The sequence below is a fragment of the Oryza glaberrima genome, chromosome 6 (genome assembly GCF_000147395.1).
Source record: "Oryza glaberrima chromosome 6, OglaRS2, whole genome shotgun sequence".
NCBI lineage: Eukaryota > Viridiplantae > Streptophyta > Magnoliopsida > Poales > Poaceae > Oryza > Oryza glaberrima.
In genome coordinates this window covers 1,578,704-1,603,863 of record NC_068331.1, presented here as the reverse complement: position 1 = coordinate 1,603,863, position 25,160 = coordinate 1,578,704, and the positions used below count along the sequence as shown (strand labels likewise).

The 25,160-nt window shown below is 39.1% G+C and overlaps 3 protein-coding genes across 3 annotated transcripts; 2 read left to right on the top strand and 1 right to left on the bottom strand.

The window, feature by feature from the left end:
- Positions 1 to 159: 159 nt before the first annotated feature.
- LOC127777663 (uncharacterized) lies at positions 160 to 7,698 on the bottom strand. Its single transcript, XM_052304273.1, has 16 exons — positions 7,428 to 7,698; positions 7,204 to 7,302; positions 6,423 to 6,514; positions 5,978 to 6,078; positions 4,635 to 4,725; positions 4,237 to 4,295; positions 4,027 to 4,147; positions 3,884 to 3,952; positions 3,538 to 3,590; positions 3,115 to 3,223; positions 2,846 to 3,016; positions 2,605 to 2,763; positions 2,262 to 2,351; positions 1,979 to 2,161; positions 1,272 to 1,462; positions 160 to 959 (listed from the first exon to the last, which is right to left on the bottom strand). The coding sequence occupies exons 1-16, from the start codon at positions 7,561 to 7,563 to the stop codon at positions 512 to 514; spliced, it is 2,172 nt and encodes a 723-aa protein (XP_052160233.1). The 5' UTR covers positions 7,564 to 7,698; the 3' UTR covers positions 160 to 511.
- Positions 7,699 to 9,299: 1,601 nt separating this feature from the next.
- On the top strand, positions 9,300 to 18,158 carry LOC127777199 (ABC transporter B family member 25, mitochondrial-like). Its single transcript, XM_052303745.1, has 20 exons — positions 9,300 to 9,848; positions 10,550 to 10,762; positions 11,309 to 11,495; positions 11,648 to 11,709; positions 12,206 to 12,249; positions 12,663 to 12,765; positions 12,916 to 13,023; positions 13,137 to 13,220; positions 13,326 to 13,386; positions 13,796 to 13,941; positions 14,395 to 14,511; positions 14,617 to 14,702; positions 15,283 to 15,371; positions 16,033 to 16,088; positions 16,222 to 16,302; positions 16,567 to 16,632; positions 16,760 to 16,852; positions 16,953 to 17,017; positions 17,299 to 17,434; positions 17,746 to 18,158. The coding sequence occupies exons 1-20, from the start codon at positions 9,591 to 9,593 to the stop codon at positions 17,890 to 17,892; spliced, it is 2,202 nt and encodes a 733-aa protein (XP_052159705.1). The 5' UTR covers positions 9,300 to 9,590; the 3' UTR covers positions 17,893 to 18,158.
- Positions 18,159 to 20,645: 2,487 nt separating this feature from the next.
- Positions 20,646 to 25,061, top strand: LOC127775445 (LIMR family protein Os06g0128200). The gene is made up of 14 exons (XM_052301691.1): positions 20,646 to 21,155; positions 21,267 to 21,352; positions 21,924 to 22,042; positions 22,185 to 22,295; positions 22,512 to 22,610; positions 22,735 to 22,857; positions 23,087 to 23,149; positions 23,223 to 23,287; positions 23,374 to 23,483; positions 23,565 to 23,679; positions 23,758 to 23,823; positions 24,213 to 24,323; positions 24,455 to 24,521; positions 24,612 to 25,061. Exons 1-14 carry the CDS (start codon positions 20,806 to 20,808, stop codon positions 24,657 to 24,659), a joined length of 1,533 nt encoding a protein of 510 aa, XP_052157651.1. The 5' UTR covers positions 20,646 to 20,805; the 3' UTR covers positions 24,660 to 25,061.
- Positions 25,062 to 25,160: the final 99 nt, after the last annotated feature.

The following is a 25,160-nucleotide window of genomic DNA, read 5'->3' as shown; positions in this document are numbered from 1 at the left end:
TTAGTTTAGAAAAAAATACAGTTTAACAGTTTGGAAACCGTGCGAACAAAAAACGTAAGTTGGGAACATCCAAAAATGAAATCAGCCTTAGAAAGGCGACTTTGAGGAGCTTTAAATGACAACATTTCAAGTTGCCAACACAAGTTCAACGAGAAGAGCTCCAAAAACTCAGGCCACAAGAGATACATAAACATATGTGATAAATTTCTCACCAACAAAATTGTGAGGCACTTGTCATCTCATGAATCCTCACTATGCTAGCTGCCTAGCTCTCGCCTAAAACACGTTACATGAAAGGAAACCTTTTAAGGTGACCTTGTAAATTACAATGTGTGTACCAGAACGCTGCCAATTGTAACCTCACTGTCGAAAGAAGACAATGACGATTTCACCGAATGCTAAAATTTGATAACCCCTCCAGGTGAACCCCTATGATATCTCCCCAACTCTGAAGTTAGCACAATCCTGGGTGCGCAGAAGGTGAGCAATGTAATGGTGAAACAAGTGCTCATCATCCACGGCCTCTGCCCCTCCCTCTGCCTCTGCCTCTGCCTCCTCTCCCACCACCACCACCTCCTCCTCCACCTCTTCCACCACCACCACCTCCTCCTCTCCCACGACCTCCTCCTCCTCCTCTTCCTCTTCCTCTGCCACGGCTTCCACCGAACAAATAGTACTCGGCTTTGCCTTGTTTCAAGCCCAGGGATTGCACACCTCTCCTCTTGAAATCCTTGGGCTCTTCGTCATCAGATTCTTCGTTGCGCCTTCTTGAGCCTCTAGCGATGAATGAGATCTCGCGTGAACCACCAGGTCCATACTTTACCTCATCAAGTGCATTGGAGTTCCGCTGCCTCTCCAGAGCAGCTACCCTATCGCCAATAGGTAGAGCATCCTCATTGGCAAGGGAGGTGCTATTCAAAAATGCCTCAGCGTGACGGTCATCCTTGACTTCATACAACCTGCACGGTGGAGAGCAGTTGGCATAACTCCAATGCGCCACAAGAAAAGCATCCTCGGGAAATAGAACGAATAGCCCCCTCACTAATCTAAAAATGAAATGAATGGATGTGGCCAGAAGCCAGATCCCTCTATAGGATAGATAGAATGCAGCTTAACTCATGTAATTATGCACGTTGGCATTGCTTAAAACCAGTAAGCATGTGCCTATTACTCAATCATCAACCTAACCAACCGAGGCCATTGCAAACGATTTTTTTATAAAAAAAAGAATCAAATAATGGTAAATGCGCAATTTAACCTAACCAACTCACCTTATACGCTTTGAACTTTGCATGCCATTGTCACTGTCAGACTCTGCTGATGCATCAGATGAACTAGCATCTTCTTGTTCCTCATCATCACTAACAGTCTCAAAATGTTCCTCAATTAGACGAGGCTCCTTCAAAGATGTTTGAGGATGAAGTGCAAGATATTCTCTTGATTGTTCATCAATTTCAAAGTCCTGCCCACGTGATTAATGGGATTAGAAAACCAGATTAGCTTAAAAAATATAACACATGGTCAAAAGGCACAGCTGAGACATGACTCTAGCTGGAGAGCAACAGGTTAGCAGCCACTGTATCCAAGTGCTGTGAGACACAAAATGTGCTAATTATAGCTCTAGTTATCTCCACACTCAACTTGTAATGAACAGTGGTGGTGGACCATGAAAATAGCATATACAACGTACAAGTTCAAGGGAGATAAGTTATCATTAGCAATACTGCAGAAACAGAACCTTTATATAGTAAAAGAAACAGTAATATACTGTTTAGCTGCTTAAGCAGTAAAGCACCAAGAGCTAGCATAGTTGGAAGGGGTCAAGCTTAGAGCATACATACATATATGTATTACATACCATGTGATTAAAATTTCTGTCATGCATCTACAATCTTGTGACCGTTTATTATTATTATTATTTGAAAGGAAATCTTGTAAAAGTATTTTACACTGGGCGGGGACAGGTTGGATTGCATACCTTATTTTCAAACATTTCTTTGAAACGAGGATCAGTCAACAATGCCTTGTTCATTTCCAGTTTCTTTTTCTTCTTCTTGATGCCTGATTTTTCATCATTCTCCAAATCAGCATCCATTTCCTCTTCCTCTTTAAGTATATTATCCATAATTTGCCTGTTAACCTTTGGTATTTTCACAACTTGCTGCATGAGGTAAAAAAGGGTCGACATTCATTAAGGTGATGATCAGGAACCTGTTACATGTTATACAGTCAAGGAACACACTCTCTATGGGCAGACATACCGTTATGCGAGATTTTCTCTGTTCTTCTATTTTCTTTTGCTTAACCTTCTCTTGAATATTCTCAGGATCAACAGCACTAGTAGCTAGTAGCTGAAAAGAAATGAAAATGTTAGTAAAGAGCATGTCCAATGTATTCGTTCCTGCAACCCAACCACACATACAAAAATACAAATATAGCAAGTCCATTTTTATATTCAACTCTAAGGTCAGATGGCTTTAGATGGGATATACATAATGACAAAAAAAACTGGTCCACAAAAGAGTCTTCATGTTACTAGAGAGGTTGACTGCAACCATCCTACAGCAGCATGAATTCACTTAGATGTCCACGAAAACAGTTTACCTTCTTATATAGCTGAAGTTTCATCACATATCCATGCATATGCGCTCTCACAAGACCCTGATCAATGTACTTAGAGAGATCATATCGATCCATCTCATCTTTTGTTAAAAACTTGAAATCTTCATATACAATATTCTCTGTCTTCTCTTCCATTTCTTCCTGTTCAAGGAGAAATTCATAGTTGGTAGTGTTCAGCCAAGGTTTATTAGAACTAGAAAAATAGTGAAAATTATTCACTCACCGTTAGATTATCAAGATGCGAGCACCACTTTGGAGCAGGGCCCAATGCAGGAATAAAGTGGGCAGGGATCTGGCTATTGTCCAAAGCTAATAACATCAAACCACTGTTCCGGAAAACACAAACATCATTGATAGTACCACCATCTGGTTCAATGCTAGTCATGTTATTTCCCTGTAGAAAAGGGTAAGGCCATCATCCAACAAAGTTAATGCCTTCCAGGAAAAAATGTAGCCTGCACTTTCCAAAGAAAGAAAAATGGAAGAACTCACTGTATTAGGATCCCAAACTCTCACTATATGCTTGTCAGCAGTAATCAGCTTAGGTTCGGTAGAATTAAGTGTCTGGTGCCACTTAATACTTAATATTGGGCTACCATACCTGCAATAACAGCAAGTACATGATAATATATTATCCAATGCAGGAAAATTTCAGCTATTGGCTACCACGGCTCAATCCCCCACCAGCAGCACCTTTGCTTTTATAAGATAAGATGATCCTGACTTGGAGCCAAGAGAATAACTTTTTGAAAAACTAGGTGGGGTTCACAATAAGATTTTCATAGAGAATCACATCTAGTAAGAGTATCTCATTTTCTCCAAAAGTCCTTATAGCTTTGACATATACTAAAGGAATATGGTTTATGATGAAAGCATGAAACCTTTTCTTTTTAAAAGAAAAGATACCGAACTTACATATGATCCTTAACTCGCAAAGGGGAAGACATACGTAGATCATATATTGCTACCTGCAGAAAATCCCAAACATTTAAGACTAAAAAATGATAAACAAAAATCGTCATTTTTACAGATTGGGTTGTCCATGAACATATAAAGTAATATGCCTATCCATCACCGAAGAAAAGGTAATGCTGAAAACGCTAGATATGAAACTGCATATAGCTTGTTACAGAATACAGAAATAAATTAGTTAACTCTGGTAGTACAATGGCAGTAAGTATAATAAAAACTATAAATTCAGGAAAAGAATTTGCAACTTAGGTGGCAGTGAAAATCAAAGGAGAATAATGATGAACCTCACCTTTCCTGTGCTGCTCCCTACTGCCATAAGGTATCCTTGGTTTTCATCGAATTGCAGAGATGTGACCTCCTGCAATTTTAAAGCATGAGAACACCCAGAATAACGTCAAAAATGTAACAATTAGCTACTCCACAATGCAACACCTGATTAAAATCTTCAGGAGAGACAGCTGTGTTAATTCTGCCAACAGAAGATTTTCTCCTCATATCAAAGAACTCAACCGCACCATCCTCACCACCACAAGCAATGAGCCCATGTATGTTACTGGGAGTACAACAAATAAAAAGAGAGAATTGAACTACTTGATAAGCTTGGCATTTTCAAAAATATACAAGTCAATAACAAAGAACTACCTCCGAGAAACCACATTTATTGCTGGAGATTGGGATGAAAGAGATGCAAGGAATCGTCCCTGCATTAAGTACATTAAGAAATGATCAAATTCATTCTCTGAAAAAACTGAAAGCAAATGATGAGAAGAAAACACCATTGTAATGTTGCAACTATAAGCAACTTAATACAAGGTATATGAAGAATATTTAGTTAGATTCAGGATAGATGATGACAAAAATTAATCAGAGGATATGCGATAAAGCTATAGTTAGGCTTACATTCAAACAACCTAATTAAGTATCATCTCTATCTTGGTTCTGTACTAACAGGTGCCAAACAAAGTATAGTATGATTTTTCCTAAGACTAAGGTAACCAGATATTTAAAATACATATCAATGATGAAGAAAGAAAACAGACCTGCTCTAAATTGATTCTATACACATCTGGTGATGAAGCAGCGCAAAGCAAATCACAAGACCAGCAATCATATGCCATATCTCTTCCCATTCTGTCAAAATGGAAATCAGCAACATGCAAAATTAAGGCAAGTTATGTATTGAAACATTCCATTACTATAGTGTTATCAGTTATCATCATCTCAAAGAAGCTTAGTTTAGACCCATGATATAAGAAGAGATACAAAATGTAGAAACTAAAAGAAAAAATCATTATGCAGCAGATAGACAACTAAGTTTGCACAGGCAACAGGGAGCTCTTACTACTTTCTAGCATACTAAACATGTAACCAACAATAATTACATAGCTCTGACTGGCCATAGGACACTAAAAGAATGTTGATAATAGGGCAGTCAAAATGTATTGAATTAAGACAGAACAATGAAATGCGAGAAATATCCTTCAGTAAGATTGGTGGAGCCAAAAATGTACCATACCAAATAATTGGTAGTACGAAAACCTAGGCAGGTTTGGGCACTACCAAATTTGATAGGGTATAGTACTGCTAATTAGAACTTAGAACTAGTGTGGCAAAATTTGGCACCAAACCAAACATCAAGATGACACAATTTAAGTTGCCAAAACTTTGGTAGGGCAAAATTTGGTACTAATCCAGACCAGCCCATATAACTAAGTCTGCATCTGGCAACAGGTGGCTGTTTAGTACTACTATACTACATGTGATACTCCATGTATTGCTGCAGGAATTTGCATGTAGAAATCAAGAGGCAGACATGGAGGTGCAAGATGGAGAAAATTAAACAGAATACTGTCAATGCCAGGTGAAAATTATTCATTTTATTACCATGCTCACTGTTATCTTCTCTAGACTACTTTGTTTGGAAATCACGGAAAAGAAGAGAAAATGATGTGATCATGTTGTTTTAGTTTTGCTAAAGCTTCATCCTGATCAGACTCCAAAGACTCAAAAAAAAAAACCTGAGATATATCTCATCCTTGGCAGCGACGAAATGGAAATTATGCAGCCAGTGCCAAGGCCAAAAATGCCCAAATAGTTGGCCTTTTCAGCATGAGCAGCAGGAGGTGGGCTAAAGCAATGCAACCAAGTCGATGACTTAACATGCACCTAATCAGCAGTAGGAGCACAGAAGAGTAGCGTTTAAAATGAGCTGGGTTTAATCAGCATGAGAGGCAGGAGGGAAGTTAGAATGTTAATGGTTCAAATATTAATTCTGACAGTTTATGTGTTCTTGAAGATGTCGCTTCACTTTACCAAAGGGCCAAGTAGTTAGTGCATGAAAAGTATATAAGAAATAGGATGTAGGTGATAAGGATAGACTAACCTTGGAATTCTCAAGCTATAGTGTCTACCGTACTTTGCATGCAGGCATACAGAACGGTCAGCACACAAAAATGCAAGTTTTGAGTAATCATCACCAAGGACCTACAGAAAGATGCAATATGTGTTATTAGATAGAAAATATACAAAAGGAAAGATACAGAGGTTGGCACCTACAAGCATAGTAGACAATTTTGAGCAGTTAATCTCCAATGGTTTGTATCAATGTGGAAATACTTTAAATTACATCCCACGACAAAGCATGAACTCATAGCGGAAAGTATAAAACTCTCATAAGCAAAATAAATTCAACAGAGATGTACTACAGTCTAAGTTAACAATCTAATTTGTTACACAGCTAATGAAAATGCAAGTTTCTGATTTGTGGAAAATTCAAATGTCTTCTCCATAGTAAAAGAGGAATGAGCTTCACTAGAGCCTAGTCCCACCTGGAAATCTACAATTTCTGAAATCATGTGCCTCTCAAACTTCATTGATAACTCCTTCAATTCATAGACTTTAACTTGTGGGGGGTAAATACCTGACATCATAGACAGAAGAATTCACTTACATACAGAGGTGTAAACAATCTGATGAAAGTGACAATACTGAAACACATTAAAGGTGAAGATTAAACTAACAAGTGATATTACAAACTAAAGAAAAAAGGTGTAGAGCATGAATTACATGGATTGTTTCTGAAGGCATGGGATTATTCAAAGTTGGACTCACAATAAGCAAACATAAACGCAAGCTTCTCCAAGAAACGCCTTAGTGGTTTAAATGTTTTGACTCTGACTTCAAATGAAGCACAAGCCAAGGACATAGTAGGGGGACGATGAAGCGCAAGCCAATGACATAGTAGGGGGACGGCAGCATTCCACGATAATTGTGTGATGCTCCAATGCCAACTCGCACCCAGAACATGAGCTTTCATCTTAACTTCGCTAGACTATGCGAACTCATCTGAGTGAGGCAAGGATGAAAGCTCAATTATAGGTGTGGACATGGACGCAGAAAGACACTAAAGACTAAAGATATTGTTGGACACCTATTCCTTCAGCAACTTATGCGAACTGACTCCTGAACCACCATTACGTTATATTGACGCACTGCCTTTTATTCCAGGGTATATGTTAGTTATATGCCTTTCTGAGTATGCACTGTGGAGTTTAACCTGATCAAAGCAACGCCGGTGCAGAAAATGGTGGATTCAGCGAGCTCGCATACCTGAGGCGATCACATACTGCTCATCCGGTGTCACCTTGATCTTGGTGGTGGCGGTCTCGAACCTCAGGTCATGGATCAAATCCAGCCTCCGCTGATACTCTAAAAAGACCCCCCCAAAAAAAAGGACAGCAACACGACAATAAATGAGAAAATACATGTCATTTGCACAAGAAAAAAGAACCCAAAATAGAGAGAGCAGGTGAGCGTGAGGCGAGTTAGGATGCCTGCATCCTTGCGGAGGGCGCGCTTCTTCTTCGAGAGGACCCACGGGGCGACGTAGCGGTTGCCGGTGATGGAGTAGAGCTTGACGCCGTTGATGGAGGTTGACCTGAGGGTCCCCGCGCCGTTGTTCGACGCCATGCTCCCCTCCTCCTCTGAAACCCTGTACCGCCGCACTTGCCCTAGCTCTCGTCGGCGACCGACGCCGGCGACTCGTCGTCGAGCGGCGCCGTCGGGGGCGGCGGGTGCTAGGGTTTTAGCAGGTTGGAGGGAAAATTCGGCGGGTGGGGTGGAGCGCTCGCCGGCTATAACCGGAGGGCCGCCTAGAAAGCAGCTGCCGTTGGATTAAGCCTCTGGGTTCTTCACCGTTGGATCTAGTCTGATCAACTCGGTGGGCCACGTTGCCATGGGCTTATCAGCCCATTGGTTTCCCGCGCTGGGCCTTTCGTGAATATCTGGGCCCGTTAAGTATGACTTCTATCTTCTTTTCAGATTCTTGTAGAAAATAATAAGTGAATAAATTTCACAAAACTATATGTATTTTGATCAAACTATCACAAAACTATATATTTAAGGTGTTGTATCGCATAACTACAGATTTAGCACTAAATTTATCCCAAAACTATAGATTTAAGGCTAAATATCACAAAACTGAACAATTAATATTAAAGTTATCACAAACTATAGCTTTAGAGTTTAAATCCTTAGCATAGTTGTTATGTTGGAGCTATATTTTTTTGACTGGGATAATTTAGTTATTACTAAATATGTAGTTTTATAACACTTTATTTTAAATATATAGTTTTGTGATAATTTAATGTTAAATATGTAGTTTTGTGATACACCGAGTTAAATCTGTAGTTTTGTGATAGTTTGATCATAATATTTGTAGTTTTGTAAAATTTACTCAAAATAAATTTTGCAAATTTATCAAGAAAGAAGGAAACATGAGAAGGGAAAAAAAACCCACCCTCATCCTACACATACAGGTCTTGTTACAAGAAAATACAACCAAAAGCAATCTCATCCAGACACCCTACACATCTTTATTGAAAGGGTCACCCTACACATTTGGCTACTTATTCTTGAAAATTAGGTTATTGGGTTGTGTTTTAGTGAGTTCTCTAGCTTGTGTGTACTGGTTATTTAATAGTTGGATTAGCCTTTTTTACCGATATTTATAACATTTATGTGTGTATTATAATCTTGTAATTATATCATACTAATATATCGCAACAACATAGTATAAAACCATATAATCCAAATATAACATTACACCCTCTCCAATGCTAATATAACATTAGAACCAACTCTAATTTTTTTTTTCTAATGTAGAAGTATAGTCAGTGTCAAATGCTTTTCTATGAAGATGTGCCAATTTAGCGGCGGCACATGGCCCCAAACCGGAGAGAGAAAAACCCATTAGCACAACTTTATTATAACATTTTTTTTAGCTATTTATGTGCAAAAGTAAGTTGACAAAAATTCGATGATCGGTATCATGTGTCAGGTATGTGCATTGATGATTCATCTTGTTAGTGCGTCGCATGCCTCATGCCCACGCACATAAAAAAAAAAAAGAAGTATGCCCAATTCATGTTCCCTTGATTTTTTATTCGACATAGAATGAAGTAAGGATTATACATGTAGTTTTTAAAATTTAACCCTAAATTACATTTACTCTAAACTCTAAATTTCTAAAGACGACACTAAGACAGGTCCTTATTGCTTAACTTTAGAAACAACTTGTTTTCCCACCGGGAAAAACTTGAAAAGAGTTTGTTTGAAAAAAAAAGGTTGTTTTTCTTTTATCTGTTTTTTTTTAAATAACAGGAAAAATCGTTTTTCGTGAGGTGGATGGAGTATCCGGGATCCCTGAACAAATTGCTGCTTCACAAAAAAACAAAAAACAAAAAAAGTAGCACCAGTAGCCGCCTTTTCCCCATCTCCACTGGCCGCCGCCGGCGACATCGCCGGCGCCGCCGAGCTCCACCGCTCCGATCCCACTCCGAACAGCCGAGCTGCGGTTTCCAAGGAACCGCGGGCGAGCCGAGCCCGACCCGTTATCAGCCCCGTTTTTTTAACGGGGCAGTGTCCAAGTCCAACTCCGCCTCTTCCACGCTTCGGCTTCCATCCAATCATCTGCATCGTCGTCGCCGGCGAGCGCCATGAGGCCGACCTCCCGCATACTGGCGGCGGGCCACCTCCTCCGCGGTTCACGCTCACGCTACGACCCCTCGCCGGTCGCCGCTGCCGCCCCCATATTCCGGCGGCCGCCGACCGTGCCGAGGCCTCTCCCGAGCCCTCTCCTCGGAGGCTTCGGGCCGAATTGTTGGGTTTATCCCGGCGACGGGAAGTATGCCCCCTTTGGTCGCCTCAGATGCTTCATGTCGGACTCCACCTACCCGCCGCCTCCCCGCGATGTGGTAACTTGTGGTTACTGGCTTACTGCATTGTGCTTATTGCATTTGGTTTAGTTTCGATTTGGGGATGGTTAGAGGCAGTAGTGGTTGATTATGTATTTTGTATTGTATCAATACTTCAGTCAAACAAGCGAGTTTCCTAGCAAAACAGTCGGCTGTAGACTGTAGTAGATGTGATTAGTTACTAGTTTGACCGATACAGGAACTTAAAAGGATTATTAAGCATTGTGGATGGCATTGCTGGGCGCATTTGGTTTTGTTTCAGTGTTATTCTCAGTCCTTGCAAAAGGATAAATTTATCAGAAATTTACTATACCCTTGTTTCCTTTGTCATTGCTGACATTCGTGCGTTCAAGTTGATATTTGTTAAGCTTCTGATGATTTTTTCAGACTTAATCCATCAGATCACAAAATAAAGTACAAACACGCTTACTCACATTTTTTCATATATATGATTACAAGCAATAATATTTGCTACGCTTGTGATGATTCTGTCAAGCAATTTTTTGGTATTTAAAATGCATTGTTTTCATCTTTATTAAATGTTCTTCAAGTATCTCACGGTTGATTTCAACTCTAGTAATCAATATCCAATACAGAAAATTGAGTCAGAGTTTGGTTACTTGGCTCTGTTGTTTTCCTTTGTACTATGAAAGGACTCATTTGTTGAGTTTGTTTTTTTGTGATTCTTGCCATGTTTGCAGAGAGGACATGCATTTTCCACATCTGCCAATGCTGTGGCAGTTGGGAAATCATCTGATGACAAAGTGAAGAAAGATATCTCCAAAAAGGATGTTGATGATCAGATAGCAGATACACAGATACTGAAAAACCTTGGGAAATACTTATTGTTGAATGATAGCCCGGATTTCCGCTTCAGGCTTATATTGTCATTGGGCCTCTTAGTTGGGGCAAAGGTAATGCTACACCTGAAAGTGGTAACCCATATGAGCAGAGTATTTTGTGGCTAAGATAAACCTGCAGCCTAATTCTGTTGTTAAGATATTTCTTTTGTTATTAATTAGTCATTAATGAATAATAACAAGGTGCACATTATGGCAATTCCTTATAAGCTGCCACTTATCTCATGATAGAGTACCATTGACCATTATGCTGGATTGAGATCAATACTAATCTTCCTGGCTGGAGTTCTATACATATTCACTTCTTATTCTGCAGTGACATTTTTTACTTATAGAAGGAATCATTTTGGCATAATATGATGCAACCTAGTAGCTAGATATGGCCTATCTGTTGGATGTATATCCTCAAAATATTTTTGCCAAGTTCCGCTTGTTAGATACACAACTATTTTCAAGTACTGTTGTCAAATCAAAGGAATAATTATGCACCTTCATTTAGGGCATATAAGAAATGATAACCACAGAAGTTGGCTGTTATTACAGTTTACATGGAACTTTCAACTTATTTATCTGACCGTTTTCATTTATAATGAACACCAGGTTATAAATGTTCAAGTGCCTTTCTTGTTTAAGCTTGCTGTCGATTGGCTTGCAGCCCTTGCTGGTGCTGAAACTTCACTTGCATCATTCACAGAGGCTAATGCTACCCTATTGGCTCTCTTTGCAAGCCCAGCAGCTGTTCTGATTGGATATGGAATTGCACGATCGGGAGTATCGGCCTGTACAGGTAAACTCTTTTTGGTTAGAAAAAAAAGCATGGCTGTTTCTTTCCCTGAAAAAATGAGTTCCTTTCGTGAGCTTGGAGCAACATGCATTGCCAGGCCCCTCTTTGAAATATATACTGATTCTACTGATTTATTCGTCGATTTCTGTTGCCAGAACTGCGAAATGCTGTCTTTTCTAAAGTGACATTGAGAGCCATCCGTTCAGTCTCCAGTACGGTAACTATTGAAATTTCCTTTTTTATTCCAATGTTACCACTCATTTGTCATGTTTTTCCAACCATCTACTAAATTCCTCTATTATCTAGATGTTCCAGCACATTATGATTTATGAATCTTTTGTTTATCTCAAGTTTTATTTCTTTCTACGCATTGATGTACTTGTCTTATTTATGTAGTGTTGCTAGTATTGTAAAGAGTACTTTCCACAACATTTATATATTAAAAAAATTAAATTCATGGAAAAAAAAGCTTGAGAAAAAATCATTAAAAAATAGCTATTACTATCTTGACATCTGCATCCTCATCTAGCTGTTCATTGACTGTTGATCATGCTACTGGCCCGATGTGCACTCCCATCTGTAATGACTATGATAATTCTTTATCATTTTCTGTCATTTTTAATCATATGGAACTGTTTATGCTAATAAAGCTACATGCTCCTTTACTGGTTAAATTATGGGTTATCTTACCTTCTGAGCTCTTGCTGTTGCAGGTATTTTCGCACTTGCATGAGCTTGATCTTCGTTATCATCTAAGGTACTTCTAGAAAATGCCTCCTATTCATCTTATATGTTTGTTTATCTTAAATTTATCAAATGATATATTTCCGTTAATGCACACATGCACAATACAATATATAGAAAAGCATCACAGTTAATGTAGGTGGCTTACAAGTTGTAGCAAATAATTGCAAGGAATTGCCAAATTAGGTAGCTTGACTGCATGTATATATTTCAGCATTTACGCATGGGAGATGATGAGAAACCTAGTCTAGGGCTGCACTATTTTGGTGGTTATAGCCTATATCCCACTTTGATTCTTCTGAAAATTGGTGTGGAAACAAGTTATAAGAAACAAGCAAATAATCAGATATTTCATGAGTTTTAGAACTGGAAAGTTGAAAATTATCTGAGCTCTTATATGCCTTTACCTGGCTTCTATATTTTCAGCCGGCAAACTGGTGCCCTAAATCGCATAATTGATCGAGGTAGTCGTGCGATAAATTACATCCTTACAGTGATGGTGTTCAATGTTGTTCCCACAATATTGGAGGTACTCAGATTATTGTCATTGACTGTTATATCCCATCAACTATGCATATACGCGCAATGTTGGTGTTTCTAACTTTCCGTAATGTATGCCAGTCACATTTTACATTTTTGTCTGACGTGTGCCTTCTGTTTTTTTTCTTTCCATTTACAGATTGGTATGGTGTCAAGTATACTTGCATACAAATTTGGTTCCACCTTTGCTTGGATTACTTCAGTTTCTGTTGCTACTTATATTGCTTTCACCTTGGCTGTGACGCAGGTGTGAATGATGTGCTCTATCAGACCGTGTCTGTCATCCATGCATAGTCTAACAAGATTTTTTGCTGTTTTTTTGTCACTAATGCCTTGACTCATAATGCATTATTATGACAGTGGCGGACCAAATTCAGGACAGCCATGAATAAAGCTGATAACGCTTCTAGCACAGTGGCAGTTGACTCCCTTCTGAACTATGAGGTAATACCATGATTTTCAATTGGCCTGGCATCTAGTCTGTGTTCTTAAGCTTTCATATTCTAATTATATTAACCTTTTTTTTTCTAACTTCCTTTATTGGGCCAGACTGTCAAGTACTTCAACAATGAACAATTTGAAGTTGAGAAGTATGACAAATATTTAAAGAGTGAGTACATATATAATGTTCATTCTGGGAAGAAACCTTGTTAACGTGTAGACATGCATATGTTACTCGATACACTTTTTTTTGAAAGATATACTCTATGCATTTAATTCACTGGTTTTAATGTTATTTTCATCTTCTATAAAAACTACCAAAAAAACTTATATTGAGGCATGAAATACATGTGGAAAATGTTTTCCATGAGAAACAGTAGGGTTGATATTGCATCTTGGATTTTTTTTTCAATCTTCACAAACAATTAGGAGCTTGTACACATTGATTTATCAAGTGCTTAGTTATATGCTATGTAAATCTGATGAATCCTAGCTGACATGTTGCTTTGGCATATATCATAAATTGGTTTATAAAATTTGATCTATTAACTACTATTTCTTTTTCACAATTTGGTCAGAGTATGAGGATGCTGCACTGAAAACCCAAAGTAGCCTTGCCTACCTGAACTTTGGACAAAATATCATATTTAGCTCGGCTTTATCCACGGCTATGGTTTTGAGTTCATACGGTGTAATGAGTGGTGCTCTGACTGTCGGTGATTTGGTAATTTTTTATGACATCCACTTATATATTATTTGATGCAAGTATTTCTTATCCCGTTTTGACATGTTCGGTTAGCACCATATCCATTTCATACAGTGGCAAAGCATGTTGTTGCAATATTATGTTTATTTTATAGTCAGGAAGGTTGTTTAAGTGAAAAGGGCTAACTGGAAAGTTTTGATCATATGCTACTCCTTTAGAGTGTCAAATTGATTATTTCCCACATGTTTCTATGACATGTAGCCCCAGGGTCCATGTATCAAAGGCAGAGCGGTGGCAAATCATCAAATTTGAGCGGTGTCAAATGATCATTGATTATGAACTAATTATGTGGATTTGGAACAATAGTTAATTTTGAACCATGAACCATCAGTTCCAGATGTTGCCAGTTTTCTGCTTTTCTTCTTTATTTTTGACTGATTTTTATTAATTTGATTAAATTTTGATATTTAGGTTATGGTTAATGGTCTTCTATTCCAACTTTCTTTGCCTCTGAACTTCCTTGGAAGTGTCTATCGAGAATCTAGGCAAAGCCTGATTGACATGAAGTCTATGTTTCAATTGCTTGAGGTAAAAACTTCGTGACTATCTGTTGGGGGCCTAAATGGCTTGCAGTTTCAGTTTCATCCTTTCACAACCCCAGAAACTTCATTGCTGTTATTTCACTTTGTTCAGGAAAAACCTGGAATAAAGGATGAACCACATGCACAGCCTTTGCAGTTCAAGGGAGGACGCATTGAATTTGAGAACGTGCATTTTGGGTAAATTTTGCGTTCTGTTTACTTATTACATGCTTGTACCACTTCCTTAAAAAGTCACGTCTCTCAGAGCATCTGAACACCAAAGTGAAATATTGAAGCACTCCTAACATTTATCTCCGTAGAGATGGAATTTCTTTCCTTGTTTTGCTCAAGTTAATTTGTTATAGTGGTTCTCTTTGTTTGTGCTCTCCTGTAATATTTAAATTTTATCTTGACCATCGCCTCAATTCTCAATGAAGTTCAAATAGGTAAAATATTCTCATGTTGTTATTTTTTACCATCTGGCATATATCTCTTGTTGCTTGTCATCTGAGTAAAACAGTATCAGATACTGCTGCCTTAGGGATCTACGTTGCTGTCACGATTTGAATTTGAACAACCTTTAATTACCTCATATGTGGGTCAACAATTTATGTGCATATTGGGATGTAAATGACTGGCAATATATCATTATGGAATCTATCAAAGCACTAAGTACAATTAAGCAAATTTTATGACTATCTATTATGTAGTCTAACTTGTAAAGTAGACTTATCTGAGTTAATGTTGTAGTTTACCTGAAGGAACTGATTTCTTCCAGGTACGTACCAGAAAGGAAGATTCTTAAGGGTGCCACGTTCACTGTACCTGCAGGAAAGAGTGTTGCAATCGTTGGAACTAGTGGCAGCGGTAAAACTTTTTTTTTGTCAAATTGCATCTACCAATTGTTTAACTTGACTCAAAAGTTGAAGGCGTGTATGAGTTCTCCCATGGTCGTATCAGCAAATTGTTTTGTTAAAAAGAGGATGGGCTTTTTGGTGTTTCCCAGGCTCCCCCCTTCTATTAAAGAATAGCACAAGCCAATACTTCCATATTTTTTTCCATGCCATGGCAAAGAGAGAAAAGTTATTAATGAAGGATATCAAGTTTTCTAGCAATGGATGTTTTCAAATACTAATTAAAGCCTGCTTGGCATACCTATACTGAACAACAATAAGCTTTGGGTGTATATTGTAATTGTTATTTTCCTAGAAAAATGTTTGCCTTTTTAATATCCAACAGGGGCTGTCTCTTAAGGCTTTAATCTGAATTTTGGGTTAACTAAAAAAAATTAGGGGTTAGGTGTGTTCTCTTTGGTCTATAATTTGGACAAACATGCTTATGGTCTGATAAGGTCATTTCAAATAACCATCTGGCATGGTTGTACGTTTTGTCTATTTATGTCTGATTCAAGGCTGACTACAGTGATTTTTTTGGGGTTGTATGGAATGAGATATCTTGTTTTATCAATATTAGCAAAATTCAAATTTATGTGATCAACGAACAATTCATTAACTGTATTCCTCTACAGGAAAGTCAACCATACTTAGGCTTCTCTTCAGATTTTTTGACTCCTCTTCAGGATCTGTAAGAACAAAGAACGATCTATTTCCATTTTGATTCCCTGATGATGAAATTGATATCCGTTTTATAGCATGTATATCTTCAGATGTGTATCAAGCTTGCCATTCTTGTGATGCCTTTTGTTTGATCTTTGCAGATTCGAATAGATGGGCAAGATATCCGAGAGGTGACACTGGATAGTCTCCGGAAGTGTATTGGTGTTGTACCGCAAGATACGGTTAGCTATCTACTGCTCTAAATCTGTCAATGCTGCATTACTTTTCTTGTCTTATTGAATTTACTATGCTAAATGGATAAAGCATGTAGACTATACACAATTGGAACATTCTGGTGCCCTTGTGCAACTTTAGTTAGCATATGTAAAGTTGTTGAGTAAATAGAAGTAGCTCTATCAACATGCTTTTCACATATCAGTTAGGAGTTACCACAGTTCACTCCAAGAGCTCAGTAGCTCACACTGTTAATGCATTATCCAATGCAGGTACTTTTTAATGACACAATTAAGCATAATATACAATATGGGCGGTTATCAGCAACAGATGAGGAGGTACTGTGTTCTACCCATACATTTACATTATGAAGTTATAGTACTCCCCCCATAAATCCCTTATATTTTGGGACGGAGGGAGTAGGGTCATTTGACCTTGTTCAAGCTAAAGTTTATTTGCGTACAGGTTTATGACGTTGCCCGCCGGGCTGCTATTCATGATACAATTATGAACTTTCCTGACAAGTACAACACAGTTGTGGGAGAGCGAGGATTAAAGGTGAGATGCAGTGTCTTATGACATGCCAAATCCAGAATAGTCAGAACCTGTTGGTCCTAGCAATAATGTCTCAAAATCTGTGATTTTACTTCCTTTGCAGTTAAGCGGTGGGGAGAAACAACGAGTATCAATTGCTCGTGTATTCTTGAAGGAACCTTCCATTCTGTAATTCCCTCTTTCCATTTTAGCCTTAAAAAGCTTTAGATTCAGCGTTGTCTGACTAGCATTACCATGCTTTAGCAATTGAGCAAGTGGCTGTCTTTTATTGTTCCTATGCAAGCCCTTGTATGAAGTTAACATGTCATGGTGATGGTGTGCCAAATAGTCAGAGTGAACCCTGCTAAATCTGAATTATTTCACACTGTTAACAAACACTAATTTTGCAAAAGATGAGTTTACTGCATTCCTCCCTTTGCTTATTTTTTTTGTTATCTAATTTATACCAGATTGTGTGATGAAGCTACAAGCGCTCTTGATAGCACCACCGAAGCGTCAATTTTAAATTCTCTGAAGACTTTGTCCGTTGACCGTACCTCTATCTTTATTGCACATCGACTGACAACTGCAATGCAATGTGACGAGGTATGCATGTTCATGCAAATACATTAGAACAAAAAAACCTGCAACTTCATTTTGTGAAAGTAATATGATTTATTGAACTAAAAATAGGGATTCAGAGTAATGTATCAGTTAACAGCAACAGATTTTCTTTTGCATCGATTCAAGAAATCGATAGTTACCATCATGGGCTAGATCTCAATTATAGCTGATTTATCATTTGTTCATATGTTTGAGCTACAGAGCTTTCCATTATACTCGATACTGATGAATACTTGTTTGATGACACTTCAATGATTCTTTTATAAATCTTGTTTCAAAATTTGTATTTTCAGATTATTGTTTTGGAGAATGGGGAGGTAGTGGAACAAGGACCACATGATTTTCTGCTGTCAAAGGGTGGCCGATATGCTGAATTGTGGTCACAGCAGAATAACAGTGATGCCATCGATGCTGCCACGGTTAGCTTAGAGGTTTCATAGACTATATACATAATTCCCTTTTGCAAGGGAAAATGCAAACCATATTTGAATGAAAGAAGGCTTCCCCATATCTGCATTGTAAATTGAGTGGTTAGGTTTTTAGATATCGGGGAACAGAAATTTATAGCTTAGGAGCAAATAACTCCGTTTGAAAGAAAGCCAGGAGGCAAAATTTTCCTCTTTGAGGAAACACCCAACAGTTCGACATGTTTCCATGATGTAAGCATTTTTTTTACTAATCCAAGTAAATATTTTTTCCCACTAAATCCTATGACCGTGATCTGATCGAGGACTGTTGTCAAAGCCTTGTGGCTGTGGTGGTGACTGGTGAGGTATCATCTCATGCTACGTTTGATATTTGAGGACTGAGGTGACTACTACAAATACTGCTGATGTGTGAATGTTTATATGCTTAACTTTTTGTTTACCGCAGGTATGTGAGATCAAAACTTATTTTATGTAAATATTTTGGTCGTTGCCAAGGTAAGAATGAATTTATGAATGCTGCCTCCTTTTTGGATGAAAATTAGAAGATGTTGATGTTCCCTCCAGCAGATTGTGTTAGTCTTTGAGCTTTAGCTTTAACATTGTTACTACCTGCAGATATAAAGAAACGGCAAGGTTTTGTGAGATACTAATAAAACACTAAATTTACAAATACGGCCATCCCCATATATTATGCGGCGTGACATCATGCAAATTTATGTGGTGTATGTATTATCAGATAAATTCTTTTATGTTCATTTCCAGCTCGATTTACGGCTGAACAGTGAATACAATACCTGGCTTGGTAGCGAGGAAGTAATACGCATGAGGTAAAGTATCCGCCAAAATTCGAACTTTTACAACACAAGGCATGGTGCTCCGACATGATAATAACTTATTGTAGCGTTCGGCAGCCATCGATGCTGTTAAATATCACTGCAAAGCTGCAGCAAAATTGAGCTGCTGCAGCCGTAGCGCTGCGGCAAAATTGCCCTTCGAAGAAGCCCATAGATACTGAGTTGTCCTGTCTGAATGTATATTGTTTGAGATTAAGCGAATAGAGTAGTTTAATTAATCCAGGATGCTCATATACTCATTGTTTTGCTTTTTTTTTTATTTCCTTGGATATATTGGTGTCTTGCATTTTTTTTAATAATATATGCCTAGCCTATGCTTAGGAGCAGACAAGGAACATTGGACATTCCCCAATGGGAACATTATTCTATGTCATCTGCTAGGTGCCTCCTATGACCTTCGTACTCGTAGCATGTGACAGCCAGATGTATTGTGATTAGCTAGTACTGTGCTACTTAATTTACACAACACAATAGTATTAATTTAGACATCTTAACACGGCATGATTTTCGTATATGGTATTTATGTTTTACCAGCCGATATTGTGGTTTTCAATAGTACAAATTGTTGCCATCTATCGAAGGTAAAAAGGAACCAAGAAAAGCGGGGAAAACATATACTCCGACCTACGTTAATTATAAATCATCAAAACTTGAAACGAAAGTGATTGATGAGTGCCATCACCAGATCTACCAACCAAATGGACCTTTCCCCGGGTCAGCTTCAGCTTCGGTAGTTCCAGACAAGCAATACCACCGGATGAGGCTGAGAAACCCAACCTGCCCGTGCTGCACTGTATGCCTGTGTCGACCCTCCGCTGCCGGTTTCTTTTCATAATTTTTTTTTATTGTGAACCTTTATTGTCTTAAAATTTTTAAAACAAATCGTCCATAATATTATTTTTCATAGAATAAATTTTTTGACCACACCATTTGAGTTAACATGTTAGGACAATATCATATCAGATAGCAGTATGATGTTTAGTTTATCTACTACCTTGTGTTTTTAGGTTGCTAGTAGCATTTCTTCACCAACCATAGCTAAGGTTAGACTATGAATCTAACGCAACGCTTTGACTAGAAAGCTATGATCTTACCGCACTTTACAAGACAAATAACATATGAGTCAAGATGAGAGAGAAAAAAAATCGTGGTTATGTGTAACAATGAACCGAATACATAGCTAACTTAATTAAAACTAACTTGATGTGTAGCAAAGTATGGCAACATGTGGTCACGAATCAAACAACCCCTTAAACTGTATTTGATTGTTGATTTTAGAAACTAATCCCTCGCGCATGCAAAACAGAATGAATCATTAATGCATGATTAATTAAGTATTAGCTTTTTCAAAAATAGATTAATAAGATATTTTAAAACAAGTCTAGTACATTTAGTTTTGCAAAAAAATACAATGTTTAGCAAATTGAAAAAGTATGCGCGTAAAACAAACGAACTCAAACTAAGTGCCATTGTTCATCGCACGGCAACAATTATTTATCCTACACTCTACGATATTTTATCAGCGTGAAAATGTCATCTGATCACACCCATTAAAATGATACGACAAAATATTTAGTTCAAAATTTTCATAGAGCTCCTTTTAAAATTAAAACTTAAAAGAAAGTTAAAAAAAAACAACAACAACAACAATAATAATAATAATAATAAATTGCCTACCAGCAACACTGCAAGTCTGCAACAGCAAGCAAAGCAGAGATCACGTCCTCCAAGGACTGGAGCCTGGAGGGCCAAAACCCCCCAAATTTCCCAAGCCAACCCAACCAAACCGGCCGTCTCGTCTCCTTCGTCGTTGGCAATGCCTCCACTGCCAGCCTAGCCCACGCTGCCCACCGCCCCACCCCCCCAACCCCAACCTCCCTCCACTCCCCCTAGCTTTCCCCCTCCACCTCCTCGTCGTCGTCAACCCACCTCACCCCCAACCCCCAACCCCAACTCCTCCTCCCCCCCAAATCCCCCAGATCCCGCACGCCGCCGGTGGCCGCAGCGCCGCCGCCGCCCAAACCCTAGCCGGCGGGCGGGCGCAGTAGCGGAGATCTGGTACCGTGCCGCGATGGGGGACTTCAACGTGGCGCTGGTGATCGTGGCGGCGGTGGTGAGCGTCCTCGTCCTGCTCGTCAGCGTCTACCTGCTCATCAACTACCAGCACCCCGACGACGCCAACCAGGCCTACTTCCCCAAGCTCGTCGTCGTCCTCGGCATCACCGTCGCCCTCCTCTCCATCCTCATGCTCCCCGCCGACGTCGCCAACCGCCAGGCCTGCCGCCGCGCCATCTACAGCGGCGCCTGCTCCCTCACCCTCCCCATGAAGACCCTCTGGCTCGCCGTCTACATCGCCGACGCCGTCCTCGTCTTCCTCGTCATCCCCTTCGCCATGTTCTACTACGAGGGCGACCAGGACAAGTAAGTAGTATACATATACATTTCCACTCTTTCCTCTATCCCATTGCGCATCTGCTGCTAACCTCTCACTGAATGTTGTTGATTGGATCCGTGTGTTGTTGCTTCCTGCAGGTCAGTGGGGAAGAGGCTCACCTCCGCTCTCCTGTGGGTCGCCGTCTCCGCGGTGGTTTGCGGCCTCATCCTCGGCATCCTATACGGTGCGGATCACTGCTCTCCTTTGCCTATCATGCTAAAATTTCTAGACTAGTAGTAATATTGGAGTGGGATTTTGAATCTGTTCGAATTTGCTATGTGACCTGTTCTACCTGAATCTTGAGTTGGTTGGTTACTAGTGTTAATTCTTCTGGCTTCAATTGGAGTGACTAGCTCAAGCTTTGAGCTTTTCAATTAGTACTTATTTTCGAGCAATCAATGCTGTACAAACCAGGAAGGCAGCTGCCAGATCTGAATTGTCCTGTTTGAGCTTTGCACTTGTTGTGTAGTATATCTCCCCGGTCCACATTATACCCGTAAATTGTTTTCTTATCGATCAGTAGTCTGTAGCTTCACAATTGGTAGTTTTGTTTTTGCGCTGTTTCTTATATAATCCTTGTTTCTTTCTTCCACCCGATGTATTAAAATGAACTCCTGTTAGGTCCCTTGAATGCCCTCTGCAAGAAAAAGGGTTTTTTTTCAAGGAAAAAAAAAGTGGTCTTGTGAACACCGTGGCTTCTAAGGGTTTGGGATGCTTTCACTTTACATGACCTCACTTTCATTGTTCTGCTGCAGGACTTGTTGGCAAAGTGGACTTCACTGTCAGGCATCTTTCTTCAGCAGTTGAGACATTTCCAAATTCATTCACTAGTTTCTCAACTGGTCAACCTTGCATCAGTACATCGCCCAAGCAGGTTAGTCAATCAATCAAATTATGCTTTCTTATGCCTATAGTAATGATGTTATGTGCTCCCCATCCAATAGCAACATTTGATCGACACCTTTCTTTTGGCATTTTATCTGCGACTAAATTGCTTTACGGTTTGTTTTATTCAGTGCGCAGCTTACACTGCACCTGCTAACTCTCAAACAACTTGGACAATGCGCGCTACCTTCCCTGAATATGTGGTTGCTCTTGCTACCATCGTTGGATCTGTTCTCTTCACAGTGAGTTTTACTTCAATCTTCATGTTTTGCTTTATCACCGTTTCTGTATAGCTACATCTATTCACTCTACTGGTCTGCATGTGACCGATAGCTTTATGTCTTTTATTGAGTGTAAGCTGTACTAGAAACAATTTGAAATATGGATCCTTTCCAACATCCAATTCTGCTGCAATCATGCTGGTTTCTTTTTACAACTTTCCTATTCCTGTTTGGTAGATATTTGGTGGTGTTGGAATTGCTTGCCTTCCATTGGGACTTATATTCTCATTTGTCCGGCGCCCAAAAGCTGTCATTACACGCTCACAATATATAAAGGTGCCTATATTCTCACATACTTCTTTTCAATTATGAGCATTCATTAGAACCATATTTTTCTACTACATATAATTATCACTTTGAAATTTTCAATGTGGATTGAGACTGAACATATTTTCTGCAGGAAGCAACTGAACTAGGTAAGAAGGCTCGGGAATTGAAGAAAGCAGCTGAAGCCCTTCACCAAGAAGAGAGAAGTGGGAAGAAGGGCAGAAAATGGCGCAAAAATGTCAAGGCCCTTGGGAAGGTGAGCATTGCCATTCAAATGCCATCATATTCTTTGAAGCTGTCAACTTTTAGCCTCACTCACAGTGAACAAACTTACCTTTTTGAGATTAGTGTGGAGTAAGAAGCATTTGTGTTCCATTTGCTTTCTAATCAGAACACTCGTGTCCATTTGTGTACCGCATGCCAATAATTTCTGTAATGCTCTATTAATGCTCTTATTATGTCTTGCCTGCCCTTTTAATCATCAGGAATTAGTACTTTTAGAAGATGACATGAAGGCTCTTGAAGAGATGTACCCTCAAGGAGAACAGGTAACTGAACATGAAATCCTATTTACATTGTTTCTTTTGGTTTATTGCTGGCTTAACATCCATCATGGTGCAGGCTGAGGCTACCTGGGCTTTGACAGTTCTTGGTTACATTGGAAAACTTTTATTTGGTGCTGTCGGGTATGTGTAAATAGTTGTACGGACTTTGCTTCTATTCTAGTCCAACCTATCTGCAATTGTCTTCTAATAGCTACTTATGATCTCAGGTTAATTATATCGATTGCTTGGGTTGCACATATCGTCATATACTTGTTGATTGACCCTCCTTTGTCCTCCTTCCTGAATGAAATCTTCGTAAAATTGGATGGTGTTTGGGGTATATTTCTGTTCATTACATTGTTCTGAACTCGTCCTATTGATGACAGTAGCTTGACCAATATTCTGTTTTCTGTATTAGGTCTGCTTGGGACTGCTGCCTTTGCATTCTTCTGTTTCTATCTCCTCATAGCAGTGATTGCTGGGGAAATGATGCTGGGTTTGAAATTAGTTTTCATCACCATTCACCCAATGAAGTATTTGACATATCCCATGGCATTTCCTTTTCTATGTAGTATCTTTTTTGGAATCATTGATAACGCATTTTTTTTCAGATGGGGAGGAACTTTGATGAACTCGTTCCTGTTTAATGTTGGACTCATCCTACTTTGCTCCATCAGGTGTGCTACTGAGGCTTCTTTTAGATGTAATTGTTTATTGCTATTATTTTTGTAAATTATGATGCCATCTTCCATATTGGAACTTTTTCCATGCTGACAAGGTAGCGTCTATTAATTGTGAATTTGTTGCATATATCTGAAATTATTTCTATATATAAAATCAGTGTGTCCTTTAACGGTTAGCAGTGTGTAAATGAAGAACTTTTGTAAAGCAAACATTGAGTAGACGTAGCTTAGCTTGTGCCTAGTGCAGCTGAAAAATCGCTTCAACATGTTGACATGCGACTTTGTTGGTTTCATCAACCTTGCTTCCTCCACCATAACATATGCATACCTGCTGATTATCTGTTAATTTTCTCCACTAAGAGGCCATCTAAAATCTTTTGCAGTGTGATTCAGTTCTGTGCCACAGCTTTTGCTTATTATGCGCAAGCAACTGCAGCTCAGGAGATCTTTGGCCACACACTGCAATCTCTCCGTGGAATTAAGTATCTCTACAAGTATGTATCTAGCATGCAAATCCATAGTCAGTTTACAGTTGTTTGCTCGAATAAGCTGGATATATCCATGTGGTGGATATTGGAGCATCAAACTTTTGAAAATGTTCTGATTTTAACATCTGAATATGCAGGTACAATGTTTTCCAGTATGGCTTTGTGGCTCTTGCGATACTCACACTCTTTTACTATGCAATATTTGTAAGTGCATTCTTCCAAAGTATTCAGTCAATTCGTATGAAAATCTGGAAAAATGTTGGCTTGCTTATTTGTCCTGAACTGTTTGTTCAGGGATGGCGAAAGAGGAAACCGACAGGAAGATTCCAGCTCTCAAATTGATTTGTGGTTTGTTCTGTAAGGAAGCCTGACGAATTGAACTACAAACATATTTGTTCACGAGTGATAGATTGGTTAGCAATGTATATGATCTTTGAAACCGCTTTCTCAAAGAGCTGGAGAGTTTATCCATGTAAATTAGCAACCATGAAGTATAAGGAGAAAACTGAGATTTCAGTAGGGCACGGACATGGTTGTTAAAAGCAGAACCCAGCTGCCTTTGTAATGTACACATTTCTCATCGCGGCTCTTCTTTTCCTTGTGTATTATTATTTTACACTTGGCTGATGTTATTCTTGACAATACTGGGTCCTTCGAGTCAGAGATGTTTGATGTGATCGGGTGCCACTTTGGGACCCCCTTGTTCTTTTGTTGGGTTTGTATCGAGTTAGGTCAGTTGATTTCTTTCATATGTACCATACTGTGATTACCATACGAACTTCTAGATTGTATTAAGGATGTCTTGATCATCTGTCCTCTGTCAATCTGCATTTGCTTCTCATC